Source organism: Sarcophilus harrisii, chromosome 2 (assembly GCF_902635505.1).
Source record: "Sarcophilus harrisii chromosome 2, mSarHar1.11, whole genome shotgun sequence".
Taxonomy (NCBI): Eukaryota; Metazoa; Chordata; class Mammalia; order Dasyuromorphia; family Dasyuridae; genus Sarcophilus; species Sarcophilus harrisii.
The window spans coordinates 501,925,595-501,938,694 of NC_045427.1; the positions used below are offsets into that span (position 1 = coordinate 501,925,595).

Sequence of the window (13,100 nt, forward strand, 5' to 3'; positions counted from 1 at the left end):
ACTCGGGGTCGGAGGTGCTTTAAAGAGCCAGAGCTCTACGGCTGAAGTGAGCCTAAGCACAGGTGGCCTCCTGACCCACCTAGTGGGCGGAGCTTTCAGAGGACTCCATCCTCGTCGGATGCCTAGAGGGCCAAGGAGCTCCACCTTCCTTCTTCCCCCTCCCACCCTCCCCACCCCCCAATCAGCCTAAAACGTAGCGGGCCTCGCCCCTCTGTCATCTCAGGCTCTGGGGAGCGATCGGTTTAGCATCTGCTGTTCCTAAGCTCTTGACTCATCCTCCGCTTTCGGGTCTAGTCCTTCTTCCGCTCACCTCCCACGCTCCAAAGGCATCCCCAGAGTTGGTGCCCCACCATCATCCAGTCGCTAGTCTCCGAGAGTCCGAGTCCTAGTCTTCCCTGGCCAGCGCTCCCGCGACTTCCCTGGAGCTCGCTCCACGCCCTCGTTCCTTCCCTCCCACTCCCCCACGCATCCGCCACCCATCTGCCGGAGTTCGCCCGCCCCTAGCGTCGAGCTGCACGCCCGGAGTTCGCCCGCTGCCCTTTCGGGGACAGGGGGCATTGCCACCATCATGCTCCCCGCCATCTACACGGCCGTGGCGGGGCTGCTGCTCCTGCCGCTGCTGCTGAATTTCTGCTGCCCCTACTTCTTCCAGGACACGAACTACTTCCTGAAGGTGGTCGGAATAGCTCGAAGGGTGCGCAGCTACTCGAGACGTCGGCCAGTGCGCACTGTCTTGAGCGCCTTCTTGGAGCGGGTGCGCCAGACCCCGAACAAGCCTTTCGTACTGTTTCAAGATGAGACGCTCTCCTATGCGCAGGTGGACCGACGGAGCAACCAGGTGGCGCGTGTGCTCCACGACCGCCTCGGACTCCGGCAGGGAGACTGCGTCGCCCTCTTTCTAGGCAACGAACCGGCCTATGTTTGGCTGTGGCTGGGGATGGCCAAGTTGGGCTGCGCCATGGCCTGTCTCAACTACAACATTCGAGCCAAGTCCCTTATACATTGCTTCCAGTGCAGCGGGGCCAAAGTGCTGCTGTCCTCCCCAGGTGAGTCCGGCCCTTGGCCGAGCATCCTTCACACTTCCCTCGTCCTCCCGCACATGTACCTCCCTCCCCGTAATGGTTCAGTCGAATGACTGTAAAAGCATCTTCTCTGGGGTGCGGGAGTGGAAGGAGTGGCAGATTTGCATCTTAGAATCTAGGGTTCTCTCCACAACAATGCCAAACCTGATTACTCTTATTTTCTTATCTGCATTTATGCCATTTCCTTTTGCTTTAAGGACAGAAACTATTTTTGCCCTTCTTTGTGTTTCCTGGGTCTCCCACTATGCCTGGCACAATTCCGAGTGCTTAATATTTGTTGAATGAATGATTGCAAACTTTAGGGGCAGAGATCCAGACTTTGTAATGAATTGTGCTCGAGTACTGTAGAACAGTTAATCTATGGGGAAATAGAAAATTAAGGCAGGGCCAGACTCTTTCCTCTCTATATACAAGTAGTGCTAATAGTCAACATAAACTTGCTAACTGCTAGTGGTTAGATATATAAAGGCAAAAAGTTTCTGCTTCCAAGGTGTTCCCATTATAATCGGGAGACAATATGCAAATAACTAGGAGTAAAAGAACTGTATAAAGTAAATGGGAGGTCATCCCCAGAGGACAAGGTACATACTGCAGGGAGGACAAGGACAAGGCCTTCGTGCAGAAAGTGGAATTTGAGCTGAGTCTAGAGGAGAAACAGGGATAATGAAAAGCCAGGATTCCTCCCGGCTTTCCAACATTCCAGATTTGGAGGATAGGCAGAAGAGAGAGAGACAGACAGACAGACAGACAGAGGGAGACAGAGACAGAGAAAGAGACAGACAGAGAGAGACAGAGAGGAGATAGTGTTACGTGCAAGAAACCAGTGTCCATGAGTCACAGAGTACACAGTGAGTAAAGTATAGCAAGACTGGAAAGATAGGAAGGATCCAGGTTGTAAAGAGCTTTAAAAATCAAACAGAAGAATTTACATATTATCTTAGCCATTCACAGTCAGAGTACTCCATTGGTACACCCCATATATAGAGAGAAATCCAGGAAATTCTCCCAATTTGTTGGGTGGACCTTCTGTACCAAATTTTTGATGCTCTTGGGGAGCTTGGAACTATTTAGGAGGAGAGAAGGGAGGAACTTAGAGCTTGTGCACAGGTAAATATAAATATATTTAGGAGTGATTAACATTCTACCATGGAAGTATTCAAAGAGAAAGAGAGAATAGTTTGAACAAGAAGTGGAGCCTACACAAAGGATGTGGCACCTGAGCTGAATCTGGAAGGAAGATCAGTATTCTGAAAGGCAGAAAGGAGGGAGTGTATACTACACATAGAGCCCAGCATATACAAAAAGTCTGGAGGCAGGAGACAGCATATTAAGTTCCATAACAGTGAATAGTCTTATTTGTCAGGAACCTATAGTGCACAAAAGGGAACAATATGAAATAAAGTATCTTAGAGCCATATTGTTGGGGAGGGGGGGGAGCGGGACTGACAGGCTAGTTTATTTTAATTCAACAATGACCTATCAAACATTGACTATATATGAGACACTGACAAAGACAACAGTAAAATAGTCTGTTACTATAAGGAGCTTATATTCTATTGGAAGGAAGCAACAGATAAGGAAATAGAAAACATGCATAAAATAAATATAATCTAATTGGTAAGGGAAGGCATAGACAACTGGAGAAATTGCAGGGTTTGAATTTTACCCCTTTTGCCTATTAAAGAGCCACAAACTGTTTGAACAGGGGAGTGACATGGTCAGGTTTGTGTTTTAGGAATATTATTTTGACAGCTGTGTAAAGGATATTGTGGAGAACCTGAAAGCAAAGAAGCCAATTAGGAATTGTTATTACCTAGTTAAGTAGAGTTGACTAGACATGAATTTATAAACAACAAGCATCAGAGGCTCCATAGTATGGTGTGATAGTTGATATCAGGAATACCTGGGCTCAAATCTCACCTCAAATATTTATTATCTGTATGACCATGGTCATGTTACTAAATTCTGATTTCAGTTTTCTCATGTGTAGAATGAGGAAATTGGACTTAATGGCCTCTATGTTCCCTTCTAAGCTCTAAAACCTAGGATTCTTAAACATATATTAAACACATATTTTGTATGGGGCACTATGTTAAGACAAAGACAAAAATAAGACAGTCCTGCTTTAAAGGAGTTTATATTCTAATGGGGAGAAATGTATACATTTAAGTTTATAAAAATATATACAGAATATAGGTAACTAGGTGGCACAGTGAATAGTGTGGAGCTTGGATTTAGGAAGACTTCTTTTATTAGTTCAGATTTGGCCTCAGACTTTGGCTAGCTATATGACCCTGGCAAATCATTTAATTCTGTGCCTCTGTCTTCTTATTTGTAAAATGGGAAGGAAATGGCAAACTATCCAATATCTATGTCAAAAAAACTGGGGATCACAAAGAGTTGGATGAGTATAACAACGGAATAACTACAACTAAATAATTAAATAACACGTGCCATATCTCACACAGAAGCTATGATAAGTGAAGCTGAATTTTAAACTTGGGTCTTCCTAACTTGATTTGGGCCCCTCACTCTATCCACTGTGCCATCTAGCTTCCCATCTGATATGTATATAAATATACACATATATGTGTACATATGCAAGTATATGTATATAAACTTTAATAGTATATAATGTGTTGAATAGTTTATAACTATACTAAAATTTTTGGAATATCATGTATACACATATATGTATATGTCAGATGCCAAAAATATATCAAGCACCAAAAAGTGTTTTAATTGCTACAAATATTTAATTGTCAGAGCCTTTAAAAATCAGAGATGAAACTAGATATATACTTAAGGTATTCTGATCATTCACCAGAAAGTTCCAGCAAAGTCAGTTAAAAGAACAATAACATGTCAAAGATGGTCTAAAATGCCAGTATCAAATGGATAAATGTTTATGTAAGACCATGCCCTGAATCCATATCAGGAAACAGGCCTACAATTGGATTTGGGAAATAGCTTTCCATTTTGAATTAGGGAAAATAAGGAAGGCTTGCTTACCCAAAGGCTTTAAATATTACAGTGCCATTTACCTGTATTCTCCCATGTCTTAGAAGACCTTCATAAGAAGACTTTGTTACATACACAATTATATGCATTTTTAAGGTTTATCAAGTACTATATATGTTTTATTTCATTTTATCTTCTCCACAACCCTATAAAGTAGGTCATGGTTAGTCTCATATTCAAATGAGAAAAACTGAGACTTAAGAAGATAAGGGATTTGTCCAGAGTCACTCAGATAGTAAATAAACGCCTAAGGAAGGATTCAAACTCAAGGTCCATGACACCAAGTAAAACATTCTTTCTCAATGAAAGTACCTGGCTGCTCTCAAATTGAGAGAATATATCCATTTTCAGCATGTAAGCCCATAGTGTACCACTTGAAACCTATACTATATATATATATATATATATATATATATAGCAGGGTTTCTAAGAACAGCAGCCAATTATTTCCATTTTTGAGGGCCTGTAAGCACATTACGACTGGAACAACTGTATAATCTACTGCTTAGTCCAATAATCTCATTTTATAGATGAAAAAACTGAGGTCTAAATAGGTGAATTGACTTACCCAAAGTCCTAGAGAAAATTAGTAGAATGGTAGGGCTTAAACTAGGTTTTCCACTTCTTTGTCTAGTGTGCTTTTCATTAATTTGAATGCTCAGCAGCCTATATTGTGGGGGAAAAGAAGGGAGCTTTTTTCTTTTAAAGAAATGCACTGGAATATAGTAGGCACTTAATAAATGTTTATTGAATTAAATTGATTTTGAAAAAATTGACCATTCAATGGGGTTGTTATTCCTTTTATGTTTTGGATTTCAACAACAACAAGCATTTGTTAATCACCTACCATAGACCAAACACTGTATAGTAGTGACGATATTTTAAAAACATACAAAACCCAACAACCAAAAAATACCACACCAAAGACCCAATCCCTTCCCTCAAATCCACTATATCATTCTGCCTCTTCTCAGAGTATGTTTGACAATAGACTATCATCCAGTGAAATAATATTTGGGATTGTTTATTCCCTAAATAAAATGATGATGATGATAAAAATAACTACAACAAATAGCTTGAATTTCTCTAGAGAACTCTTAAATGTTTTCCAAGTGCTTATCAACAACAGTAAGGTAGTAGATAAATTAGATAAATTGGTAAACTTAGAGCCTTGTCTAGGACGTTCTTAAGTATAATAGAACCCAGAGGCTAAAAAGAAATGGATCAAGTTGGAACGTATATTTGAGAATGTGGAAGATTAAAATCTATGTAGCAAATACATTGTACTCATACCCCAATACTAGTTGAAGTCCTTTCCAACTCAAGCCTTGACCAGTTTTGGAGGAAATTGTTTTTTAAAACCCACTACCTAGTCATATACAGTATGGCAAATCAAAATAATTTCAATAACTCAACAGAAATATATTATTGAAAATTCTAGTATAACTTTTTTTAGATAGACCTGTCTAAATTTCATTGAAATAAGACACTCCCACTAAAGAAACTCCAGCTACCAATGCTGGTCAGAATCTACCACTATCTCTGAAGAGATGAATTAAGAGGTTAAGAGGTCATGAGAATGATAGATGTCAGAGACAGAATTTAAATCCAGGTCTTTCTCACTAAAGCTGCTTGTTCTTAGCAGACTAGAAATTTCTTATAATTAAAGGTCAGGAGACCAAAACACACATGGTGTTATAATGGGAGAGATGGATTTCTCATTTTGTGCTTGTTGGAGCAAATAACCTGACCTACAATCTATTGGTGTTGATGGTATAACATAGAGCATTATAATGCCTGGGTTTTTTTTTTTTATTTTGGTTTGGTTTAGGGGGAAGGGAGGTTTGTTTTGATTTTGTAAAAACATACACAAGATTAGCATTAAAGAAAAATAATTTCCCTCTGACTCATAGCAAAGAGAGACAAAGCTGGACTCTTGGGTGCAAAATCCCCAGAGCCAATCTTCCCTTTATTAACCTTCATTTTCCTTTTACCATCACAGTTCCTTAATGATACTATACCCTTTGAGAACTTTGATTTCCTCAACTTTAAAATGAAGAAGTTGGACTAGTGACCTCTAAGGTCCCTTCTAGCCTGTGGGATGAGCAAGGGATGGGGAATGAGATAGTTACAAGAAGAACTCTGAACATCAAGTGGAACATGGATGGTCCAAGGCAATGCCATATATCTCATCCAAATTGGTGTCTGCAAATGAATGAAATAGTGACAAGAACACTATATTTGGAGTCTGGATGCTCATTTGATCTTAGCCCTGCTCCATCACAGTTATAAAACCATTCAGTTCATGACTTCTGGGCCTTAAAAATGACAATAAAACTTTACTTTTTAAATGAAGGAACAATAAATAAATAAACAAATATAATAATGGGACTAAAGTAGATGATCTTTAAGGATTCTTCCAACTCTAAACTACATATGATAATCTGTGGAGGCAGACTGGTACAGTAGGAGCACTGGATCTACTATCAGAAGATATGGGTTCAAATTCTACCCTTGCTACTTAGTCCCTGTGTGATCCTGAGAAAATTACTTACCCTTTCTGGGGTGCAGGTATCCTGATCTGGGAAAATGATCAGATTGGATTCTTCCAGCTTTATATCCATAATCCTATGAATTCTAAATAAGGAGTCAGATAACCAAGCTTCTCCTGAATCTCTCTCTCACTGAACTAACAAGTCAATTCAGTGGGAGCGATACATAGGGTAGAATGAATGGTGTCATTGTGACTATTCTGAAGATTCAAAGATATTAATAAAATAGTGTGTTGTGTGTCTTATCTGAAGAAATCGGCTAAATTTAGGACCATTCTCTTAATAATAATAATGATATTGATAATAATAATAATTGATAATAGTTATTATTATATTTGATTTTGTTTTTATTATTATTGGTAATGATTGAGAATGGTAGAGTTAGTTATCCCCCAAGAAACTGTATTACCAGAAAAAAATAAAGTATAAGCAATAACAGCTACACATTTGAGTTTTAGTAAGCCCTATTGAGACTAACCATTGATACCTTGAAAAAAAATCCATGGGAAATATAATTAAGTGGCAATATAATATGGATTATTGCATTTATTTGGCTATATAAAGAGTTGAAGCCACAATATTTTGTCCCCAACAAGCACCAAAAAAAAAATCTAGATCAAGCAAGAAGAAATGTATCTTCAAATTTTTAAGATAAATTTATTTGGGTGAGGGAGAGACTTTGGACCTCAGGATACAAGGCTCTATGGAAAAAAGAGATATTCCAACCCATCTGATAGTTTTCTACTTTACTAATTCTTGATTAAAAAAAAAAAAAAAAAGGTAGTAAACTGCTTTGTTTTTCATCTGCTAAAAAGATTCTGTACTCTCATTGCCTTATAAATTCTTGTTCCTCAGAATCAAAGCCTTTATTGCTTTATTCTAGTTTCATCTCTGAAAATGTATGCCCTGAAATAGTGATTATATGTTTATAAAATATTTACCTCAACTGTAATCTTGAGCCTCTCCCTTAAGTTAGGACTTATATCACTCATCTGCAAAATTAAAAGGTTGATAGAAAAACTGTTCCTGCCTTCCTAACAGAAGTGTTAGGAGAAAGAGTTCAATAAGAATCCAAGCCTTAAACTGAAAGAAAAATTATGCAGCGAATATAAGTGATATCAGTTCTTTGTTAGGGTACTGGCCTACCTGCTAATTCTTTGAAATTAACTGGCCTTTTGATTCATTAGCTAGGATGCAGGTAGTTCCTTAGGAGCAATAATATTAATGGAAGTGGGATTTTGAGGCAGCCAAAATGTATAATCTACTCCAAGCACTAATATTTCGTTAAATTGAGTGAAACCACCAGAGCATTGAATGGTAGGTTGGGCCAAGCAGGTTTCAGAAGTGAATGTCTGTAACATTGCAGTTATACTATATATATATTTCAAGAAACAAGTTGGTTAGAGTAACTTTATAAAGAATACACTTGTACAAAACCTCATTTCCCTCTGTTTTTCCCTTTGTTTGCTTTATCCATGAAGAAGTTAACTTTTATTAAATTAATCAAAAGTACAGTTTTGTTGTGGTGATGAATCAATTTTTTAAAATATATTTAATTTTTTAAAGAAACTGTTGGGTTGAGTTCTACCCTTTTAGAATGTCTCCCGTGTGCTGGCGTTCAGATTTGAAAATCACCAACCAATAAACTATCAATAACTAATTCTATGCCATTAAGAAAAATAATACATCCATGATTACACCTATAAGTAGAATTTTTTCAGTGGCTTTTCAGCCTTTCTCCAATGTCAATGTCAACACAAACTTCTTGCCTTCTTCTTGCCTTTTTCAGGTGAGCCTTCAATCTTGGCATGACTCTAGCCTTCAATCATTTTTCATAGTCATCCTCTTTGTTTTATTCTTGATACAGTTTGTTCATCACTCAAAGGAAGGACTGGATGGCCTTGTTAAGGTTAACATGTTAAGGTTAACATGGAATAAAGTCATAGATCTAGATCTGCAAGGATCCTTAAGAGGACACCTACATCTCTTTCTTTCTGTCTACTGCCAATCTATTTTCCAATTCCCACCTCAAACATTATCTCCTCCATAAAACCTTCTTTGTTCTCTATACACCCAGCTCAAAAAGATGTCTTTCTCTTCTAAACACCAATAACACTGCATCCTTCCTGTTGCACTTTTGTATTCCACCTTGTTCTTGAAAACATCAGTGAATGAGTGATCTCATCTGTATACGCCTTCCTGTTTATAGGCCAATTATGCAGATGCCAATCCCTCCCAATACCTCTTAGTCTTAGTGGCTTTTGTCCATAAAGGGTGTAATCTACACAGTGGAATCCTTCCTCTAGGTCTTTGAATATTATATCAGCATAGGACTTTGCAAATAGGTGCTTAATAAATATTTGTTGTCTTGACTATATTGATCACCAGGTGTATGAAATCAACTCCTTTTATCTCCAAGGAAAACCCATGAGCCATTTTTCCATTTAGTAGAAACCTCCCCATACTTGATTTCATTTATTTAAAAAATATCAATATTCATGTTATTTCCATTGTTGCAGTAATATGTCAACTCATTGGTCCTTGGACAAGTATCCCACATGTGTAGTACCATCAAGTTAATATTTATAGACAGTCTAAAAATTGCAATTTTTAGTTCTGCCCTAGTCATTGGATAAACACCTCATATTTACAATATCAACAATTAATGAATAATAATAGTCCACATTTATATAGTTATACATTAGTGTTTACTATATTGTATATATTAATGTATTATGTGTGTTAAATATGTACTTGAGGTTTGCAAAGCACTTTACAAATATCTCATTTTATCCTTACAATCTTGAGAGGTAAATGCTGTGATTATACCCATATTACAGATGAAGAAACTGAGGCAGCCAGATTAAGTGTCTTATCTAGGTTTATATGACTTACCCATGTCTGAGGCCAGTTTTGTATTTAAGTCTTCCTAATTCCAGGTCTAGCGCTCAATTCACTCAACACCTAGCTGCCTCTACAGGTTGTCCAAAAAGTCTTAGCATCGTATTAAAGTACTAAATTACAAAACTACACTAAGACTTTCTGAACACTCCATATTTATTTAAATATGTGTAAATAATCTAAAAACTGTGACTTTTAGTACCCTCTGCCTGGTCAAGTATTTCACGTTTCCAATACCAATAATTAATTTCTATAAAAAGGATAAAAACTGTAGTTCTTTATACCTTCTACTCTCTTTTTGCCAGTCTATTTCCATAACTACAGAATGGAAATCACAGAAGGCTATTTTCTCCCCTTTATTTCATGGGTTGCTATGGCCAAAGATTTCATCACATAGTGGCTAACCTTTCATCATCAACTTGTAGATGAATCAGTTTTTGCTTTCTTGGCTAATCAATCCCTTGACAGCCTAGAGTTTATCACCAGAACTGTACTTAATCCTTTAAGAACTGTAGTAATCCTTTGTAGCATAATAGAACCCACCAGAGCCTGGAGTCTAGTGTATCATTGAAGAACCCAATGTAGCCTTAGAGTAGGACCTTTATGGAGGATGCAATAGAAATACAAGTTCAGAATACTATGTCATCTATAAAACATTAGAAAGGTTGGTACATATAGTAGTATCATCTTATTAAATAATAGGAAATAAGTCTGTAGAAAGCTTTATGTGCAACAAAACTTAGCCAGATCAGGAAAAATGACACAGTTATATATATGGAACATGCCATTCTCCAAGTACACATTTCTATAATTAATTGGCTATGATAGCAACCTGGGATTGCTTGGAATCTCAGAGCCCATTAAAGTGGGGGCAGCTTTCCCAGTCTTTAGGCCTCTTGGTGGTATAATAAATATCCCTTTTACTACTCTTCCTTTATCTAAAGGAGTTTCTAATGATACAATTATCTAATAATGTAAGGCCCTTTTATGATACTGTTTCACACTGTTCAACACTACTTCTCCTGTTGTTGTGGGTTCTCGGCTTGGCAGAACCCAGTTCTTGTTGGGGTCACATGGTCTTTCCACCCTCTTCCTTCCTGCCCGTAGGAGTCCCTTATCCTTGCCCAAGGACTCCAGCCAGCTACATCCAGCCAGGGAAGAATCATTTTTATTTTAGACATTTTTCCCACCTTGGCTCCTTTTGCTATTTCTGTGGCCCAGTTCCTCTGAGGCTCTGGTTGAAGTATTCAAGAAGACAACAAAAATTTTTTTTTAATTTTAGAGAATGTTTGTGCCTCTGGTGACTACTTGTTAAACTTTACCCACAGCCCTTCATAGCAAAAGGAAGGGTTGCAGGAGCAGGGTCCATTTGGAAAGATGCTATTTCAGCTAAAAGGCTAAGGCTGAAAAAATTTTTCTAATTTTTAAAATAAGGTTTTATTTTCTTTAGTTTGCTGTATGAAAATAAGGTACATTATAACAAAAATAAAATATAATAAAATAATAAGTACAACTGAATGTTCAATAAATGTTTATTTTTTAAAAAATTAAAATTCTTAGGGCCTACATCTTGAAATGTGCTACCCAACCCTGGGAATTGGGAGAACAACACCCAGATGGAAAATGAAAACAATTTTCCATAATTTCTATAGCAATCATCAATAATAGTGAACCTGCCACATATGGATTCTAATTATCTCAGTGCTCAATATGCTATATGAGAAAATTAAAATGCTACTTAAGATGAAGTTCAGGAATATGGTTGAAACAAACCAAGTACATAGAAGGGAAAAAAATCTGTCTTGGAAGTGAGATAGGTTTGTGAAGGACTGATTGTGTTTTTAGGGTAAGATACTAAGTAATTGGAGGAAAATTACAATGTTACTACAAAAACAAAAAAGCAGTTGAGAAAGACATCAGCAACTCTTGAGTCATATGCTTTCTTTCTCATCTCTAAAATATTTATGAAAATGAGTTACATACATATCAAGGGTAGTTTTGATGAAAATTTGAGAAGGAAATGAAGAATTTTGAAGACAATTTTCTATAGTAGATCATTTTTTATAGTCACACAATTGACTCACAGAGAGAAGAAAAGACCATTTTGTGTTTCTTGATTGCCCCCAAAAAGGCATTTGATTTGATGTAATAAGCCTTAAGTCTAAAAAGTTTTCTCCCAGCAAAATGTCTCCCACATATGTGTCAAAATTATACAAAATTTTTTATATGTAGTCCCAGAGAGAATGTTCTATAGTTATCAATATAAAAGAAGTTGTAAAACAGAGAAACCTTCAAATAGTCCGAATAGAAGCAGTCCTGTAGAGATAGTGAGCTCTCCAGATACTCATGTTTTGGGATGGCATAGATGTGACAATACTTGATAAATTATAAAGGACAAACCAAGAAGCTGCCAGAATTAGTGGAAAGCTTATTGCATCAAACCCAGAACACTTCAGTGCTGCCTTTTTAAGATTCAAGACTATTCAGAAGAAATCACATTAACAACCAACACAGAAAAAAAATGTGTGGAAATGTCCATTTCTCAAACTATGATATACAGTTTGATAGGAAGCCCATTAGCACATTAATCTTACATAGGCACTGAAGATGAGCAGTAAGCATAGCTGAGAATTGAATGGCGGAAAAAAATGAACTCTCATATTTTACCAATTATATACACTTTCAGCATTCCCAAGCTGCTTCTTTATACACACACACACACACACACACACACACACACACACACCCCTTTTCAATACAGTATTTTCTCTATGAGGAAACATGGCTGAAAATCATGGAATCAATATCAGCCCTCAAAGAATCAAAATTGTTGGGTTTGGCAAAGAGCAATGGAGAAAGACATGATATGTGTGGATACACTGCATTATATTAAGTATCATTACTGGTTATAAGAAGTGCCATAAAATGTCATCAGGAAAAGCATGATTAGAAAAGGAGAGGTCATTTAAGCAGCATATGAGATAACAGAGGAATGGTCCAAGTGATTCATTCACAGGTAAACTACAAAATATCAAAAGAATAAAAGAAATCTTCAAGCTCATTTGGATATGTCTTTTTATTAAGGATTTATGGGAAGACATGGACAAGAATTACACAGGGTGAGGTTAATAGCTTGCCTTCAGTATCATTGGAAGTACTTGTATCAGTGAAACTGTGCATCTCTTATAGATTGGAAATAATCATAAAATTCTCTCCCACCCTATTTTGGGAAATCTTTCTTCTCTGTGCAAAAAAAAAAAGTGGGGGGAGAGGGAGAATTATTTTAGCGTATAATTTCTGATTCACTGACATACTTAATTTATGAGAAAAAGGCCTCCAAGGGAATATCACAATGAGAGCTTGAGAATACCTACATATTCATATTTTATGTGAGTGAAAGAAAAAGGAAGAGGTTAGTTTATAAAACAAGTACAAATTAGCTCATTGAAAATTGATATTTGACTCAGTGCAGAAGTTGTGAATGTGTCCACTACTCAGGAAAGCAATTTGAATTGTGCAAGAAAGTCCAAAGATCCCACTGCTA

The 13,100-nt window shown here is 37.2% G+C and overlaps 1 protein-coding gene across 1 annotated transcript in view; it reads left to right on the forward strand.

Moving 5' to 3' along the window:
- Nucleotides 1-210: 210 nt before the first annotated feature.
- Nucleotides 211-13,100, forward strand: part of SLC27A2 (solute carrier family 27 member 2) — a 67,557-nt gene continuing 54,667 nt past the window's right edge. The window contains exon 1 of the mRNA XM_031955179.1: nucleotides 211-1,046. Within this exon, the coding sequence (XP_031811039.1) occupies nucleotides 569-1,046 (478 nt within the window). The 5' untranslated portion in view covers nucleotides 211-568. The remainder of the gene's footprint in view (nucleotides 1,047-13,100) is intronic.